Source organism: Phasianus colchicus, chromosome 34 (genome assembly GCF_987193195.1).
Source record: "Phasianus colchicus chromosome 34, bPhaCol1.hap1.1, whole genome shotgun sequence".
Lineage (NCBI taxonomy): Eukaryota > Metazoa > Chordata > Aves > Galliformes > Phasianidae > Phasianus > Phasianus colchicus.
Window position 1 is genome coordinate 3,056,185 of NC_143469.1, and position 18,197 is coordinate 3,074,381.

Sequence of the window (18,197 nt, forward strand, 5' to 3'; positions counted from 1 at the left end):
ATCCCCCCCCATTGAGACCCCCAGCCTCCCATGGAGACCCCCAGTATCTCATGGAGACCCCCACCCCTCCATGTTGACCCCACCCCCCCATAGAGACCCCAGGACCCATGGAGACCCCCGCAGGGACCCCCTGCATGGAGACCCCCGCCCCTCCATGTTGACCCCCACCCTCCCATGGAGACCCCATGACCCACGGAGACCCCCACCCCCTCATGGAGACCCCCACCCTCCCATAGAGACCCCAGGACCCATAGAGACCTCCCCAGGGACCCCCCCTGCATGGAGACCCCCACATCCCCCCCCATTGAGACCCCCACCCTCCCATGGAGACCCCATGACCCACGGAGACCCCCACCCCCCCATGGAGACCCCCCTGCATGGAGACCCCCACCCTCACAAAGACCCCCACATCCCCCCAACATTGAGACCCCCCCCCCACAGAGACCCCCACCCCCTCATGGAGACCCCCAAGGTCTCATTGGGACCCCCACCCCCCCTAGAGACCCCACACCCCATAGAGACCCCCAAGCTCCCCCCCATTGGAGACCTCCCCATTGGAGACCCCCACCCACCCATAGAGACCCCACACCCCATGGAGACCCCTGCCCCCCCATAGAGACCCCCCCCTTCCCCGATGGGAGACCCCCACCCCCCATGTTGACCCCCACCCCCCCATGGAGACCCCCCCCCCATGGACCCCCCCCCCCAAAGCCCCCCTGGAGCTGCGGTCGCACCGGGAGGCGGCGGCACCCTGCAGGCTGGGACGGGCCGACCCTGCGCCGCTGCAGCCAGGAGCGGCTCCATGTCCTGCAAGGAGAACGGCGCGGACCTGTGACCTTCCAGGACCTTCCCAACCCAATCACTGACCTTCAAGGACCCTTCCAAGCCAACCCAACCCAACCACGGTTCTACAGCCTTCAAGGACCTTCCCAACCTCATCTATGACTTTCAAGCACCTTCTCATCCCACCCTGTGACCTTCCAGGACCTTCTCAACCCGTCCTCTGACCTTCCAGGACCTTCCAATCCAACCCAACCATCCCATGGTTCTACAGCCTTCAAGGACCTTCCCAACCTCATCTATGACTTTCAAGGACCTTCTCATCCCATCCTGTGACCTTCAAGGATCCTCCCAACCCACCCTGTGACCTTCCAGGACCTTCCCAACCCAATCACTGACCTTCAAGGACCCTTCCAAGCCAACCCAACCCAACCACGGTTCTACAGCCTTCAAGGACCTTCCCAACCTCATCTATGACGTTCAAGGACCTTCTCATCCCATCCTGCGACCTTCAAGGATCCTCCCAACCCACCCTGTGACCTTCAAGGACCTTCCCAACCCAACTCAACCCAACCCAACCATTCCATGGTTCCACAGCCTTCAAGGACCTTCCCAACCCCATCCATGGCCTTCAAAGACCTTCCCAACGCACCCTGTGACCTTCAAAGACCCTCCCAACCCGTCCTCTGACCTTCAAGGACCCTTCCAACCCAACCCAACCCAACCATCCCATGGTTCTACAGCCTTCAAGGGCCTTCCCAACCCCATCTATGACCTTCAAGGACCTTTCCATCCCATCCTGTGACCTTCAAGGACCTTCCCAGTGCAACGCAATGCAACCCACCCAATCCATGGCCCCATGACCTTCAAGGACCCTCCCAACCCAACCCTTTTCATGGTTCTGTGACCTTCAAGGACCTTCCCAACCCACCCCAATCAATCCACCCTCCTACAACCTTCAATGACCTTCCCAATCCAACCCAACCCACCCAATCCATGGCCCCATGACCTTCCAGGACCTTCCCACCCCATTCTGTGACCTTCAAGGACCCTCCCAACCCACCACAACCATTCCAGGCTCCTATAACCTTCCAGGACCCTCCCAACCCAACCCACCCAATCCATGGCCCCATCACCTTCCAGGACCTTCCCAACCCAACCCAACCCCTCGATGTCCCCATGACCTTCAAGGACCCTCCCAACCCAACCCATTTCATGGTTCTGTGACCTTCCAGGACCTTCCCAACCCACCCCCCCCAATCCATGGCCCCATGACCTTCCAGGACCTTCCCAACCCAACCCACCCCACCCAATCCATGTCCCCATGACCTTCCAGGACCTTCCCAACCCACCCCCCCCAATCCACAGCCCCATGACCTTCCAGGACCTTCCCAACCCAACCCCTCGATGTCCCCATGACCTTCAAGGACCCTCCCAACCCAACCTATTTCATGGTTCTGTGACCTTCCAGGACCTTCCTAACCCAACCCACCCCACCCAATCCACAGCCCCATGACCTTCCAGGACCTTCCCAACCCAACCCATTTCATGGTTCTGTTCCCTCCCAGGACCTTTCCAACCCAACCCAACCCAACCCCTTGATGGTCCCATCACCTTCCAGGACCTTCCCAACCCAACCCATTTCACAGTTCTGTGACCTTCCAGGACCCTCCCAACCCAACCCAACCCCCCCAATCCATGTCCCCATGGCCTTCCAGGACCTTCCCAACCCAACCCCCCCAATCCATGTCCCCATGACCTTCCAGGACCTTTCCAACCCAACCCACCCCACCCAATCCATGTCCCCATGGCCTTCCAGGACCTTCCTAACCCAACCCACCCCACCCAATCCACAGTCCCATGACCTTCCAGGACCTTCCCAACCCAACCCACCCCCTCCATTCCATGTCCCCATGACCTTCCAGGACCTTCGCACCCCCCTCTGTTCCCTCCCAGCCCCTTCCCAACCCAACCACCGCCATCAAACCCCGCATTCACCCCACAAGCCGCCCCCCTCTCCCCATTTCCGTGGTTTTTCACCCCAAAATCCCCCCCCCCCCCCTCAGCCCCCTCCCCACCTTTGCGGCCCGGTACAGCGCCGCCGCCGCCTCCAGGTCCCCGCGCCGCTTGGCGCCCAGCGCCGCCATCTTGTATCCGCGCTGCCGCTCCCGCAGCAGAGCCGCCGCGTCGCCGGGGGGCGGGGGGGGGGGCTGCCCCCCTTCCTCTGGGGGGGGGGTGGCCGGGGGGGGGGGCGGGGGGTCGGCCGTCGCGGGGTTGGGAGGGGGGAGGGGGGCGGGGGGGGAGGGGGTTGGGGGGGGGGAATTTAGGGTGGGGGGATTTGGGGTGGGGGCATTTGGGGGGGGGGGATTCGGGACCCCCAAGGCCACCGGAGGGGGGATGTCGGCCTCGGCGATCGCCTTCCCCCGCTGCACGGCGGCCAGCATGGATTCCAGGGTCTGGGGGGGGAATAATGGCGGAAATTAAAGGGGGGGGGAAATAATGGCGGAAATAAATGAGGGGGGGCGTCGGGGGGGGGCGTGTCTGAAAGGATGGAGGGGGGGAAGAGGGGGAAGGAGGAAGGGGGGGAGGAAGGAGGAAGAGGAAGAAGGGGGAGGGGGGGAAGGATGGGAGGAAGGGGGGGAGGAAGGGGGGGGAGGAAGGAGGGGGGAGGAAGGAGGGGAGGAAGGGGGGGAGAGGAGGAAGAAGGGGGAGGAAGAAGGAGGAAGAGGGGAGGGGAGGAAGGAGGAAGAAGGGGGAAAAGGAAGAGGGGAGGGGAGGAAATGGAGGGGGGGGATGAAATGGAGGGGGGGAGGAAATGGAGGGGGGGAGGAAGACGAAGGGAGAGAGGAAGAAGGGAGGGAGGAAACAGAAGATGGGCAGAAAGAGGAAGAAGGGGGCAAAGGAAAGAAAGCGGGGGAGGGAGAAAGAAGAGAAGGAGAAGAAGGAGGAAGAAAAGGGGGGGGAGGAAGAGGGGTAAGGGGAAGAGGGGGAAGGGGAGGAAGAGGGGGAAGGGGAGGAAGAGGGGGAAGGGGAGGAAGAGGGGGAAGGGGAGGAAGAGGGGGAAGGGGAGGAAGAGGGGGAAGGGGAGGAAGAGGGGGAAGGGGAGGAAGAGGGGGAAGGGGAGGAAGAGGGGGAAGGGGAGGAAGAGGGGGAAGGGGAGGAAGAGGGGGAAGGGGAGGAAGAGGGGGAAGGGGAGGAAGAGGGGGAAGGGGAGGAAGAGGGGGAAGGGGAGGAAGAGGGGGAAGGGGAGGAAGAGGGGGAAGGGGAGGAAGAGGGGGAAGGGGAGGAAGAGGGGGAAGGGGAGGAAGAGGGGGAAGGGGAGGAAGAGGGGGAAGGGGAGGAAGAGGGGGAAGGGGAGGAAGAGGGGGAAGGGGAGGAAGAGGGGGAAGGGGAGGAAGAGGAGGGGGAGGAAGAGGAGGGGGAGGAAGAGGAGGGGGAGGAAGAGGGGGAGGAGGAAGAGGGGGAGGAGGAAGAGGGGGAGGAGGAAGAGGGGGAGGAGGAAGAGGGGGAGGAGGAAGAGGGGGAGGAGGAAGAGGGGGAGGAGGAAGAGGGGGAGGAGGAAGAGGGGGAGGAGGAAGAGGGGGAGGAGGAAGAGGGGGAGGAGGAAGAGGGGGAGGAGGAAGAGGGGGAGGAAGGCTGCGCCCACCTTGAGGCCCCTCTGGAGGCGCCGTGCCCTCAGGCCGTCGCCCCCCGCGCGGCGCAGCGCCTCGCCATACATGGCCGCCCGCTCCGCCAGCAGCGCCCGCAGGTCGGGGGGGGGCCGGGGGGCGGCGGGGCGGGGGGGGGGGCCGCTGTGTCCCTGTGGGGCGGGAGGCAGCGCGTGGGGGGGCTTCTGTCACCTGCGAGGACCTTCCCACCCGTCCCGCGCTCCCGTAACCTTCCAGGACCTTCCCAACACGCCCCATTCCGTGATCCTATAACCTTCCAGGACCTTCCCAACACATCCCATTCTGGGATCCTGTAACCTTCCAGGACCTTCCCAACACACCCCATTCCGTGATCCTATAACCTTCCAGGACCTCCCCAACACACCTATTCCGTGATCCTGTAACCTTCCAGGACCTCCCCAACATGACCCATTCCGTGATCCTATAACCTTCCAGGACCTCCCCAACACACCTATTCCGTGATCCTGTAACCTTCCAGGACCTCCCCAACATGACCTATTCCGTGATCCCGTAACCTTCCAGGACCTTCCCAACACGCCCCATTCTGTGATCCTGTAACCTTCCAAGACCTTCCCAACCCAACCCATCCCGTGGTCCTATAATCTTCCAGGACCTTCCCAACCCAACCCAACCCAACCATTCCACGACCCCATAACCTTCCAGGACCCTCCCACCTTTTCCACGACCCCATAACCTTCCAGGACCCCCCCAGCCCATTCCACGACCCCATAACCTTCCAGGACCCCCCCAACCCATTCCACGACCCCATAACCTTCCAGGACCCTCCCACCTTTTCTACAACCCCATAACCTTCCAGGACCCCCCAACCCATTCCACAACCCCATAACCTTCCAGGACCCTCCCACCTTTTCCACAACCCCATAACCTTCCAGGACCCTCCCAGCCCATTCCACGACCCCATAACCTTCCAGGACCCCCCCAACCCATTCCACGACCCCATAACCTTCCAGGACCCCCCCAGCCCATTCCACAACCCCATAACCTTCCAGGACCCCCCCAGCCCATTCCACGACCCCATAACCTTCCAGGACCCCCCCAGCCCATTCCACAACCCCATAACCTTCCAGGATCCCCCCAGCCCATTCCACGACCCCATAACCTTCCAGGACCCTCCCACCTTTTCCACGACCCCATAACCTTCCAGGACCCCCCAACCCATTCCACGACCCCGTGACCTTCCAGGACCCTCCCACATTTTCCACGACCCCATAACCTTCCAGGACCCTCCCACCTTTTCCACGACCCCATAACCTTCCAGGACCCCCCCAGCCCATTCCACGACCCCATAACCTTCCAGGACCCTCCCACCTTTTCCACGACCCCATAACCTTCCAGGACCCTCCCACCTTTTCTACAACCCCATAACCTTCCAGGACCCCCCAACCCATTCCACAACCCCATAACCTTCCAGGACCCTCCCACCTTTTCCACGACCCCATAACCTTCCAGGACCCCCCATCCCAGCAGCCCCTTACCTTCCTTGGGGGCTCCGCGCCCCCTGAGTCGCCCCCCCCGCCCCCCAGCACCTCCTGCAGCTCAGCCTGCAAACGAGGGGCGGCTCGTTAACCACTTCCGGCGCCAAAGCCCCAATTTGGGCCGAATTTCCCCCAAAAGGAGGAGCCCTCAGCTCCCACCAGCAGCTCCTCCTCGCCCTCCAGATCTTCATCCTCCTCCTCCTCCTCCTCCTCCTCCTCGCCCGGGTCCCGCATGCACAGCGCTGCCATCCTCTCTATGGCCTCCATGGACACCGGAGCTGCGGGAAAACCCACAAAATCGTGTTGTTTATGGGGTCGTTTTTGGGGTCGTTTTCACCCAGTGACAAAATATCCCAAATCCGGAGGAACCCACAAAGGGCCCCGGGGATTTTGTAGGGGCTTTTGGACAACGGCTGCGGTGTGAGGAGGGGCTGAGGGACCCCTGGGGCAGGAAACGACACCATCCCAAGAGGGACCCGCAGGTATGGGGTCCTACGGGGGACCTATGGGGTCCTACGGGGTCCCATGGCTGTCCTGTGGGGTCTTATGGGTCACCATGGGGTCCTACAGGGGTCCATGGGATCCTACAGGGGTGTATGGGGGTCCCATGGGGTCCTATGGGGGACCTATGGGGTCCTACGGGGTCCCATGGGTGTCCTGTGGGGTCTTATGGGTCACCATGGGGTCCTACAGGGGTCCATGGGATCCTATAGGGGCGTATGGGGGTCCCATGGGGTCCTAAGGGGTCCCGTGGGAGTCCTGTGGGGTCTTATGGGTCCCCATGGGGTCCTACAGGGGGTCCATGGGATCCTATAGGGGCGTATGGGGGTCCCATGGGATCCTAAGGGGTCCCGGGGGAGTCCTGTGGGGTCTTATGGGTCCCCATGGGGTCCTACAGGGGGTCCATGGGATCCTATAGGGGCGTATGGGGGTCCCATGGGATCCTAAGGGGGTCACATGGGGTCCGATGGGATCCTAAGGGGGTCCTACGAGGTCCCATGGGAGTCCTGTGGGGTCTTGTGGGTCCCCATGGGGTCCTACAGGGGGTCCATGGGATCCTACAGGGGCATATGGGGGTCCCATGGGGTCCTATGGGGGTCCCATGGGGTCCTAAGGGGTCCCGTGGGAGTCCTGTGGGGTCTTATGGGTCCCCATGGGGCCCTACGGGACTCCATGTGATCCTACAGGGGTGTATGGGGGTCCCATGGGGTCCTAAGGGGTCCATGGGAGTCCTGTGGGGTTTTATGGGTCCCCATGGGGCCCTACGGGGGTCCATGGGATCCTACAGGGGCATATGAGGGTCCCATGGGGTCCTACGGGGGACCTATGGGGTCCTATGGGGTCCCATGGGTGTCCTGTGGGCTCTTATGGGTCACCATGGGGTCCTACAGGGGGTCCATGGCATCCTATAGGGGCATATGGGGATCCCATGGGGTCTAAGGGGGCCACATGGGGGTCCTATGGGGGTCACATTGGGTCCTATGGGGTCCCATGAGTTCCTGTGGGGATTCCTTGGGATCCTATGGGGCCCCATGGGGACCTGAGAGGATTGCATGGGAGTCCTATGTGGTTCCACGGGGTTCTGTGGGGGACTTATGGGGTCCCACAAAGTCCTGTATGCTCCTATGGGGTCCCATGAAGTCCTGTGAGGTCCTATGGGGTCCTATGGGGTCCCATTGGAGTCCCGTGGGGTCTTAGGGTGTCCTACGGGGTCCTGCTGGAGTCCTATGGGCTCCTATGGGGTCCCGTGAGGTCTTACGGTGTCTTATGGGGTCCTGCGGGGCCCTATGGGAAGGAACGTGGGTCCTACAGCGTCCCATGGGAGCTCCGTGGGGTCCTAAGGGGGTTCTATGGGGTCCCGTGGGGTCTTACAGAACCTAAGGGGTCCTATGAAGTCCTATGGGGCCCCGAGGGGGTTGCAATGGGGTCCTATGGGTCGTATTGGGTCCCACCCCCCCTCCTCACCTCTCCCCCGCCTCCCGCCAGGTTTCGCCCCCAGCTGCAGCAGCTCGGCCTCCAGCTCGGCAGCGCTGGGCTCGGCGGCGGCCGGCGGCTGTGGGGACAAAGAACCACGCGCCGGGGCACAGGTGGACACGGGGCACAGAACGGGACGGCCGGAACCCAAACGGGACAGCCGGAACCCCAGGGGAACAGCCGGAACCCCATGGGAACAGCCGGAACCCAATGGGAACAGCCGGAACCCAACAACCCCACGAGAACAGCCGGAACCCCAGGGGAACAGCCGGAACCCCACGGGAACAGCCGGAACCCAACAACCCCACGAGAACAGCCGGAACCCCACGGGAACAGCCGGAACCCAACAACCCCACGGGAACAGCCGGAACCCCACGGGAACAGCTGGAACCCAAATGGGAACAGGCAGAACCCAACAGGAACCCCACGGGAACGGCCAGAACCCAACAACCCCATGGGAACGGCCAGAACCCCATGGGAACAGCCAGAACCCCATGGGAACAGCCAGAACCCAACAATCCCATGGGAACGGCCAGAACCCCATGGGAACAGCCAGAACCCCACGGGAACAGCCAGAACCCCACGGGAACGGCTGGAGCCCAAATGGGAACAAACAGGCGGAACCCACACGGGAACAGCCGGAACCCAACAAACCAATGGGAACAGCCAGAACCCCACGGGAACAGTCAGAACCCAAATGGGAACGGCCGGAACCCAAATGGGAACGGCCGGAACCCAAATGGGAACCCAACAGGAACAGCCAGAACCCAAACGGGAACAAACAGCCAAAACCCAAATGGGAACAAACAGCCGGAGCCCAAACGGGAACAGCTGGAATGGGAACAGGTGGAACCCAACAGGAACAGCTGGAACCCAAACGGGAACAACCAGGAACCCAAATGGGAACAACCAGAACCCAACAGGAACAAACAACCGGAACCCAATGGGAACAAACAGCCGGAGCCCAAACAGGAACAGCTGGAATGGGAACAGCCAGAATGGGAACAGGTGGAACCCAAAAGGAACAGCCGGAACCCAAATAGGAACAGCCGGAACGGAACAGCCAGGAACCCAAATGGGAACAAACAACCAGAACCCAATGGGAACAACTGGAACCCAAATGAGAACAGCCAGAACCCAACGGGAACAGCCAGAACCCAAATGGGAACAGCCAGAACCCAAATGGGAACAAACAACCAGAACCCAACGGGAACAACTGGAACCCAAACAGGAACAACTGGAACAGGAACAGCCGGAGCCCAACAGGAACAGCCAGGAACCCAAATGGGAACAGCCAGAACCCAAACGGGAACAGCCAGAACCACATGGGCCCAACCAGCACCCATTGGGCCCAACCAGCACCTACTGGGCCCAACCAGCACCCAGTGCCCCCCCCCCACTCACCTGCCCAGCCCCGCTGCGCCCAGCTCTGCTCATGGCTGCTCTGCTGCGGCTGTGGGGCAGCGCGGTGTCACAGCCCCAACCCCCCCCCCCCCCCCCAAAAATGGCTCCCTGGGGGCTTCCTGCCCCACGGCTCCCCCCCTTAAGGGCCCCCCCTGCTCCCCCCGCTGGATTCCATCGTTCCCACTCAAAGGACCCCCAAAACGCCCCTGGCCACCCCCAGAGCCCCTCACTGCACCCCCCAATGGGGCGAGCCCCCCCCCCCCCATGGATATATCCCCCCACAACAGCCCCCAGAGCCCCCCAATGGACTCAGCCCCCCTCCCCAATGCCCCCCCGCAGCCTCCTAATGGACTCAGCCCCCCCCAATGGACTCAGCCCCCCCCAATGTCCCCCCAAAGCCTCCCCCCAAAGCCCCCCAATGGACTCAGCCCCCCCCAGTGTCCCCCAAAGCCCCCCAATGGACTCAGCCGCCCCCAGCAGGCCCCCCCCAAATCCCCCCAATGGACTCAGCCTCCCCCAGTAGCCCCCCGCATAAGGCCCCCAATGGACTCAACCCCCCCCATAGATCCCAAAGCCCCCCAATGGACTCAGCCCCCCGCCCAATAGCCCCCAAAGCCCCCCCCCCAAGCCCCCCAATGGGCTGAGCTCCCCCCAATGTCCCCCAAAGCCCCCCAGTGGACTCAGCCCCCCTCCCCAGTGCCCCCCAAAGCCCCCCCACAGCCTCCTAATGGACTGAGCCCCCCCCCAATGGACTTTGCCCCCCCAAAAAAGCCCCCAGAACCCCTCAGTGCCCCCCCCAATGGACTCAGCCCCCAAAGCCCCCAAAGCCCCCCCCCAAAGCTCCCCAATGGACTTCGCCCCCTCCCCTGTTACCCCCACAAAGCCCCCCCCTTAGTCGTAGCCCCCCCCAGAGCCTCTCAGTGCATCTCCAATGGACTCAGCCCCCCCCCAAAGCCCCCCAATGGACTCAGCCCTCCCCAATGTCCCCCCAAAGCCCCCCCCAAAGCCCCCCAATGGACTCAGCCCCCCCCAGACCCCCTCCTCCCCCCCCCCAAAGGCCGTTCCCCTCCCCCACCCCCCATGTACTCCACGCCCCCCCCCCCAGCCCCGCACCGCCCCCCACAGAACCCACCACGCTCCCCTCAACCCCCCCCCATGGCTTTAACCCCCCTCAGAACCACCCCAGGACCCCCCCCCCGGTCGTCCCCACCCCCCCCGGTGGATTTAACCCCCCCGGCCCCGCTCCGTGCCCCCCCCGCTCCGCTCCCGTCCCTCACGCACCGCTTCCTCCTCAGGTACCGTCAACACCTTCGCGCTTTACGGCGCCGCTGTCGCAAAAACGCCGCACCCCACTCCGCTTTACGGCGCGGCGGGGACTGCAACTCCCAGCGCCCCCCGCGCGGCTCCGCTTTACGGCACGGCGGGGACTTCAACTCCCAGCAACCCCCGCGCGGCGCAGGCGTAGAGCGCGCGGTGCGAAAAAGGCGGGAAGGCGTCGAGCGGGCGCTGAGGTGAAGGCAAAATGGCGGTGGGGCCGGGAGGGGCGGCGGGGCGACATCGCCTCCATTGCGACTCACGACCGCGGGCTGCGGGCGCTCCTCCGGGGCGTTGGGGGCGGGGTGAAGCGGAGCGGGGCGGCGGGGGAGGGATTTGTTGGGAAATAAGTGGGAAATGGTGAGAAATGGGTGAGGCCACAGCCTGCGTCCCTTCCCCTCAGGTGAGCGCGGCGATGGGCAAAAGGAAGAGCGGCCAGGCGCCAGGTAACGCCTCGAAACGGCCCCAAACGGCTTCAAACCGCCGCGTTTGTGACCAGCACTGCACCCAGCACCGCCTCAACGCGGTGTTTTCGGTGCCTTTTTCCACCTGAGACCCACAGAGCGGCGCTCGCCCCCAAAATCCCTCAGTTTGGGGCAAAATGTGTGGGATGAGCGACGCTGAGCCGCTTTCGGTGGGGATTCGGGAGGAAAAGTGCTCAAAACTGCACCAAAATGCCCCCAGGTTGGCGGGGGGGGGGGCAGGGGCTGCTCCTAAGGCCCAATTTCAGTGGTTTTTTCCTCAAAAGTCCCTCCGTTCTGCACAGGAAATGAGAGCTGAGCGGTGCTGAGAGCACAGGAGCCCCGTTTGTGAGGGGGAAAAGTGCCCAAAATGGCACAAAATGGCCCAAAATCCCATTTGGAAATGGGAACTGAGCAGTGCTGAGAGCACAGGAGCCCCGTTTCTGGGGGGATTTGGGGGAAAACTGCCCCAAATGGGACAAAATGCCCCAAAATCCCATTTGGAAATGAGAGCTGTGCGGTGCTGAGAGCACAGGAGCCCCATTTCTGGAGGGATTTGGGGGGAAAAGTGCCCCAAATGGGACAAAATGCCCCCAAATCCCACTTGGAAATGGGAACTGAGCGATGCTGAGAGCACAGGAGCCCCGTTTCTGGGGGGATTTGGGGGAAAACTGCCCCAAATGGGACAAAATGCCCCAAAATCCCATTTGGAAATGAGAACTGAGCGGTGCTGAGAGCACAGGAGCCCCATTTCTGGGGGGATTTTGGGGGGAAAAGGGCCCAAAATGGCCCCAAATGTCCCAAAATCCCATTTGGAAATGAGAACTGAGCGGTGCTGAGATCACAGGAGCCCCGTTTCTGGGGGGATTTATGGGGAAAAGTGCCCAAAATCCCACTTGGAAATGGGAACTGAGCGGTGCTGAGAGCACAGGAGCCCCATTTCTGAGGGGGAAAAGTGCCCAAAATGGCCCAAAATGCCCCAAAATCCCATTTGGAAATGGGAACTGAGTGATGCTGAAAGCACAGGAGCCCCATTTCTGGGGGGGTTTGGGGGTAAAAGGGCCCAAAATGCCCCAAAATCCCATTTTTTTGTGTGAGTTGGAGCCTCACGGGGCACTGAGTGCAGAAAGCTGCATCCAAAAGCCAAAAAAAAAAGCCTTTTTTGCCCCAAAATGAGGGCTGTGGGTTGAAACCATCCACGTCCCACTGTCCCACGGTCCCAATTAGCGCTGTGCCGTTAATTAACGACGCGTGGGCTCCGCAATTAGCGTCCGTCAGCGCAGCCTTCCCGACCACGAGGCGCCGCGCTTTCAGATGGGCTCAGAACGGCATTTTTCTCCCCAAAAAGCGACCCGAGGAGCCGCCCTCCCCTGCTCACCCAAACCCGGGTTGTGCCCGGGCCCGGCGCTTAATTAGGGCGCTGTTAATTAACGTTTGCTTCTGGTGCTGTTCCTCCATCAGGTGGGGCCGACGGTGACGGCCGTGCTGCCAAAGCCAGGGCAGGACTGCAGGGGGACTGGGGGGCAAACGGGGGGGACAAAATTGGATTGGGGACAATTGGGGGGGATGTAAATGGGGGGGACAGAATTGAAGGGGGGACAATTTTGGGGGATATTAATGGGGGGGGGACAAATGGAGGGGACGAAATTGGATTGGAGACAAATGGGGGGGATGTAAATGGGGGGGGGACAAATGGAGGGGGGACAAATGGGGGAGACATAAATGGAGGGGGAACAAATGGAGAGGGGGCGATTGGGGGGGACATAAGTGGGGGGGGGACAATTGGGGGAGATGTAAGCAGGGGGGACAGAATTGGAGGGGGCACAAATGGAGGGGGGACAAATGGAGGGGGCACAACTGGGGGCACAAATGGAGGGGGGACAGTTGGGGGGGGCATAAATGGAGGGAACATAAATGGGGGGGACACAGATAGAGGGGGGACAGATGGCGGAGATGTAAATAAGGGGGACAGAATTGGAGGAGGCACAAATGGGGGGGACACAAATGGGGGGGACAAAATTGGAGGGGGGACGAATGGGGGGGGGGCAAACGGAGAGGAAACAAACGGGGGGAACGTGACTGGGGGGGGCACAAATGGGGGGGACTGGACTGGAGGGGACTGGACTGGAGGGGACAGGACTGGAGGCGATGCGATGCACGATGGCAGAGGGGCGGACGCCGCACGCAGCGCCGGCACAGAGAGGTAATGGGGGCCGGGGGGGGAACGGGGGGGCAGAAACGGGCACCAGTGACACAAACGGGCGCCGGTGACACAAACGGGTGCCGGCGCCCCACAGCTCTGGCAGCGTCGGCTCGGCGTCGGCTCGGTGTCGCAGCCCCACGGAGGCCCCGCTGGCGCAGGTAGGAGGGGCCGTGGGACGCGGCCCTGTGTGGGGCGGGGGGCAGCGGGGGGCTGAGCGGGGCGGGGTGGTGGCACTGAGTGGCACCGGGGCAAACAGCCCGCAGCCGGGGATCCTCGGCCCCACATCAGCCTTCAGCCCCATGGTGACCTTCAGCCCCACAGTGACCTTCAGCCCCATGGTGACCTTCAGCCCCACGGCAACCCTCAGCCCCACATCAGCTGTCAGCCCCACAGTGACCTTCAGCCCCACAGCGACCCTCAGCCCCATACCAACCTTCAGCCCCATACCAACCCTCAGCCCCACGGTGACCCTCAGCCCCATGGCAACCCTCAGCCCCACGACGGCCCTCAGCCCCACAACAACCATCAGCCCCACGGTGACCCTCAGCCCCACAGCAACCTTCAGCCCCACAGCAACCCTCTGCCCCACGGTGACCCTCAGCCCCACAGCAACCCTCAGCCCCACATCAGCCCTCAGCCCCACAGCAGCTCTCAGCCCCACACCAATCCTCAGCCCCACAACGACCTTCAGCCCCACAGCGACCCTCAGCCCTATGGTGACCTTCAGCCCCACAGCGACCTTCAGCCCCACAACAACTCTCAGCTCCACATCGACCCTCAGCCCCCTGGCGACCTTCAGCCCCACAGCGACTCTCAGCCCTACATCAGCTCTCAGCCCCACAACGACCTTCAGCCCCACAGCAACCTTCAGCCCCACATCAGCTCTCAGCCCCACAACGACCTTCAGCCCCACAGCAACCTTCAGCCCCACATCAGCTCTCAGCCCCACAACGACCTTCAGCCCCACAGCGACCCTCAGCCCTACGGTGACCTTCAGCCCCACGGCGACCTTCAGCCCCACAACAACCCTCAGCTCCACATCGACCCTCAGCCCCCTGGCGACCTTCAGCCCCACAGCGACTCTCAGCCCCACAACGACCTTCAGCCCCACAGTGACCCTCAGCCCTATGGTGACCTTCAGCCCCACAGCGACCTTCAGCCCCACAGCAACTCTCAGCCCCACATCAGCTCTCAGCCCCACAACGACCTTCAGCCCCACAGCGACCCTCAGCCCCCACTCGCGGAGCCCCACAGCGACAGCGATGGGGGCACAGAGGTGGAACAGGCAGCCAATGCACAGCCCGTGTGTGGGGCAGAGCCCCTCTGTGGGGTCAGCAGTGTGGGGCTGCCCCACACCCTGGGCGCCGTGGGGCCGCGGATGGCAGCGGAGCTCAGCGCCGTGCTGGGGGGGGACGCTGAGCTGCTGCAGGTAATGCTGGAATGGCCCTGCGACCCACACCAAAGCCACCCCAATCCACCCCAAATCGCCCCAACCCACCCCTATTCCCTCCGATTCGCCCCAAATTGCCCCAATTCAACTCAATCCACCCCAAATCCACCCCAATTCACCCCAAATCGCCCCAATCCAACCCAATTCCACCAATCCACCCCAAATCGCCCCAGTCCACCTCAGTTCACCCTAAATTCACCTCAGTTCACCCAAATTCACCCCAAATCCCCCCAGTTCACCTCAGTTCACCCCAGTTCTCTCAAATTCACCCCAATCTGCCCCAATCCACCCCCATTCCCCCCGATTCACCCCAATCCGCCCCAAATCACCCCAATCCACCTCGATTCACCCAAATTCACCCCAAATCCCCCCAGTTCACCCAAATTGCCCCCAATTCACCCCAAATCCCCTCAGTTCACCCCAAATCGCCCCAGTCCACCCCAATTCCCCTCAGCTCCCCCTAATTCACCCCAAATCGCCCCAATCCACCTCAATCCATCCCAATCCACCTCAAATCACCCCGGTTGCCCCCAGTTCACCCCAAATCTCTCCAGATGGCCCCAAATTTCCCCAGTTCACCTCAAATCACTCCAATCCGCCCCGATCCTCCCCAATTCCCCCCCAAACCACCCCAAATCACCCACTTCCCCTCCAAACTGCCCCAAATCACCCCACTTCCCCCCAAATCACCCCAATTCCCCCCCAAACCGCCCCAAATCGCCCCACTTCCCCCCAAATCACCCCAATTCCCCCCAAATCACCCCAATTCCCCCCCAAACCGCCCCAAATCGCCCCACTTCCCCCCAAATCACCCCAATTCCCCCCCCAAATCGCCCCACTTCCCCCCAAATCACCAATTCCCCCCAACCCCCCCAGCCCGTGGTCCCGCCGCACCCCAAGCTCAGCCACGAGGACCCAGCACCACCCGGCTGCACCCCCAGGTAGGGTGTCCCCCCCCACCCCCCTCCATCCACAACCCGGCCCCCATTTTGGTGTTAAAAAGCCCCAAATCGGTGACATTTCCCCCCCCAGGGCTGAGGTGAGCCCACGTGAGGACGCGTCGGCAGCGCTGTGCGGGCTGATCCTCGAGCTCTCCAACCTCAAGTGAGCAGCGCCTGCCCCCACGCCCCACTTTTGGGTCCTTTTGGGGCTGTTTGTGGCCCCGGGGGGGGTGGGAGGGGGGGGGGGTGGGTTAGGGTCTCACTGCCCTCCTTATGGCTCTCGTTGTCTCCTGTGGGGCTGTGGGGGGTTTCAATGTTCCCTCTCACATCTCCCTGCCCCCTGTGGGGTCTCGTTGTCCCCTGTGGGGTCTCATTGTCCCTATGGGGTCTCCCTGCTCCCTATAGGGTCTCTGTCCCCTATGGGGTCTCACTGCCCCCTCTGGAGTCTCATTGTTCCCTATGGGGTCTCCTTGTCCCCTATGGGGTCTCACTGTCCCCAGTGGGGTCTCATTGTCCCTCTGGGGTCTCATTGTCCCCTATGGGGTCTCATTGTCCCCTATGGGGTCTCGTTGTCTCTATGGGGTCTCCCTGCTCCCTATGGGGTCTCTGTCCCCTATGGGGTCTCACTGTCCCCTGGGGAGTCTCACTGCCCCCTGTGGGGTCTCATTGTCCGTATGGGTCTCACTATCCACTATGGGGCTGTGGGGATCTCCTTGTCCCCTCTGGGGTCTCCCTGCCCCCTCTGGGGTCTCATTGTCCTCTATGGGGTCTCGTTGTCTCTATGGGGTCTCCCTGCTCCCTATGGGGTCTCACTGTCTCCTATGGGGTCTCACTGCCCCCTGTTTGGTCTCATTGTCCCTCTGCAGCCTCACTATCCACAATGGGGCTGTGGGGGTCTCATTGTCCCCTATGGGGTCTCACTGCCCCCAGTGGGGTCTCATTGTCCCTTGTGGGGTCTCCCTGCCCCCTATGGGGTCTTGCTGTCCCCAGTGGGGTCTCATTGTCTCTATGGGGTCTCCCTGCTCCCTACGGGGTCTCTGCCCCCTGTGGGGTCTCACTGCCCCCTCTGGAGTCTCATTGTCCCTCTGGGTCTCCTTGTCCCTATGGGGTCTCATTGTCCCCTATGGGGTCTCGTTGTCTCTATGGGGTCTCCCTGCTCCCTATGGGATCTCCTTGTCCCCTCTGGGGTCTCCCTGCCCCCTATGGGGTCTCATTGTCCATTATGGGGTCTCGTTGTCCCTATGGGGTCTCCCTGCTCCCTATAGGGTCTCTGTCCCTTATGGGGTCTCCTTGCCCCCCGTGGGGTCTCATTGTCCCCTATGGGGTCTCGTTGTCCCTATGGGGTCTCCCTGCTCCCTATGGGGTCTCACTGCCCCCTTCCCCCCCAGCCGCCGCCTGATGGGCGCCCATCGCACCATGGAGGCCCTGCGGCGGCTGCGGCTGCGCAGGGAGCGGAGCTGGGGGGCGGCGAGGAGGAGGATGGAGGGGGAGCCGGGGGTGAAGCAGCGCCAGCGCCTGTGAGTGGGGGAGCGGCTGCGTGGGGGGAAAACGTGCTTGTGGGGGGAAAACATCTGTGTGGGGGGAAAATGTGGTTGTGGGGGGGAAACATCTGTGTGGGGGGAAAACGTGGTTGTGGGGGGGGAAAATGTCTGTGTGGGGGGAAAATTGTGTTTGCGGAGGGAAAAATGTGGAGAGAAAACATGGTTGTGGGGGGAAAACGTCTTTGTGTAGGGAAAACGTGGCTGTGGGGGGGAAAACGTGTTTGTGGGGGGAAAATGTGTGTGGAGGGAAAACGTGGTTGTGGAGGGAAAATGTGTTTGTGGAGGGAAAAACTGGAGGGAAAACGTGGTTGTGGAGGGAAAACGGCTGCGTGGGGGGAAAACGTCTTTCTTGGGGGGGAAGAATGTGTTTGTGGAGGGAAAAATGTGTTTGTGGGGGGAAAAATGTATTGGGGGGGGGGGGGAAACGTGGTTGTGGGGGGAAAATGCGTTTGTGGAGGGAAAAACTGGAGGGAAAACGTGGTTGTGGGGGGAAAAACTGGAGGGAAAACGTGTTTGTGCAGGGAGGAAAAACGTGTTGAGCGTTTATTGAGGCCGAAACGCGCTGCGACGCGGGGCTGCCCCACAAACTCATCTGTGACGCTGGCATGAGAGTGGGAGCCTGCGTCACAACCACACAACAACACAACGACACAACAACCTGCCCCCCTCTGACAACAACACAACAAACTGCCCCTGTGTGATAACAACACAACAACGCAACACAACGAAGTGCCCCCGTGTGATAACAACACAACAACAACGTGCCCCTGTGTGATAACAACACAACAACGCAACAACGTGCCCCTGTGTGATAACAACAACACAACAACGTGCCCCCGTGTGACACCAACAACAACACAACAACACAACAACGTGCCCCCGTGTGACACCAACACAACACAACGTGCCCCCGTGTGACAACAACACAACAACACAACGTGTCCCTGTGTGACAACAACACAACA

General features: G+C 62.1%; 3 protein-coding genes across 50 annotated transcripts in view; 1 reads left to right on the top strand and 2 right to left on the bottom strand.

The window, feature by feature from the left end:
* Positions 1-4,685, bottom strand: part of CC2D1A (coiled-coil and C2 domain containing 1A) — a 30,242-nt gene extending 25,557 nt beyond the window's left edge. Inside the window, exons 1-4 of the mRNA XM_090128615.1 lie at positions 4,668-4,685; positions 4,427-4,612; positions 2,859-3,236; positions 735-807 (exon numbers count right to left, since the gene is read on the bottom strand). Coding sequence (XP_089984741.1) covers positions 735-807; positions 2,859-3,236; positions 4,427-4,612; positions 4,668-4,685 — 655 coding nt within the window. The remainder of the gene's footprint in view (positions 1-734; positions 808-2,858; positions 3,237-4,426; positions 4,613-4,667) is intronic.
* LOC116238472 (uncharacterized) lies at positions 4,564-10,683 on the bottom strand. 44 transcript variants are annotated; one of them, XM_090128884.1, is made up of 7 exons: positions 7,910-9,311; positions 6,104-6,222; positions 5,874-6,010; positions 5,683-5,835; positions 5,569-5,606; positions 5,297-5,334; positions 4,564-5,181 (listed from the first exon to the last, which is right to left on the bottom strand). In XM_090128884.1, exons 1-7 carry the CDS (start codon positions 9,243-9,245, stop codon positions 4,900-4,902), a joined length of 2,103 nt encoding a protein of 700 aa, XP_089985010.1. In that variant the 5' UTR covers positions 9,246-9,311; the 3' UTR covers positions 4,564-4,899. The 44 variants fall into 44 exon arrangements, 43 of the variants coding, with proteins under 43 accessions (XP_089985010.1, XP_089985003.1, XP_089985017.1 ...); XM_090128877.1 differs by lacking the exon at positions 5,297-5,334 and adding an exon at positions 5,335-5,412 and having other exon boundaries at positions 4,564-5,258; XR_016460957.1 differs by having other exon boundaries at positions 4,564-4,832; positions 4,877-5,181; positions 5,297-5,606; positions 5,683-6,010.
* A 72-nt stretch (positions 10,684-10,755) lies between these two features.
* LOC116238471 (uncharacterized) lies at positions 10,756-17,841 on the top strand. 5 transcript variants are annotated; one of them, XM_090128894.1, is made up of 9 exons: positions 10,756-10,833; positions 11,040-11,082; positions 12,559-13,300; positions 13,395-13,458; positions 13,848-14,729; positions 15,627-15,691; positions 15,783-15,854; positions 17,080-17,208; positions 17,754-17,841. In XM_090128894.1, exons 2-9 carry the CDS (start codon positions 11,052-11,054, stop codon positions 17,839-17,841), a joined length of 2,073 nt encoding a protein of 690 aa, XP_089985020.1. In that variant the 5' UTR covers positions 10,756-10,833; positions 11,040-11,051. The 5 variants fall into 5 exon arrangements, with proteins under 5 accessions (XP_089985020.1, XP_089985019.1, XP_089985021.1 ...); XM_090128893.1 differs by lacking the exon at positions 10,756-10,833 and having other exon boundaries at positions 10,845-11,082; XM_090128895.1 differs by lacking the exon at positions 10,756-10,833 and having other exon boundaries at positions 10,845-11,082; positions 13,992-14,729.
* The last annotated feature ends 356 nt before the right edge of the window (positions 17,842-18,197 follow it).

Coding starts and splice junctions, on each gene's coding strand:
- LOC116238472 (XM_090128849.1), bottom strand. CDS start 9,245: ATGTGGTTCTGGCTGTTCCCGTTTGGGTTCTGGCTGTTCCCATTTGGG. Junction 6,011..6,103: donor AGGGCGAGGAGGAGCTGCTG/GTGGGAGCTGAG, acceptor CCTCGTTTGCAG/GCTGAGCTGCAGGAGGTGCT. Junction 5,836..5,873: donor AGGTGGGAGGGTCCTGGAAG/GTTATGGGGTTG, acceptor GGGTCCTGGAAG/GTTATGGGGTTGTAGAAAAG.
- LOC116238471 (XM_090128893.1), top strand. CDS start 11,004: ATGGGTGAGGCCACAGCCTGCGTCCCTTCCCCTCAGGTGAGCGCGGCG. Junction 11,083..12,558: donor GAAGAGCGGCCAGGCGCCAG/GTAACGCCTCGA, acceptor TTCCTCCATCAG/GTGGGGCCGACGGTGACGGC. Junction 15,855..17,079: donor CTCGAGCTCTCCAACCTCAA/GTGAGCAGCGCC, acceptor CTTCCCCCCCAG/CCGCCGCCTGATGGGCGCCC.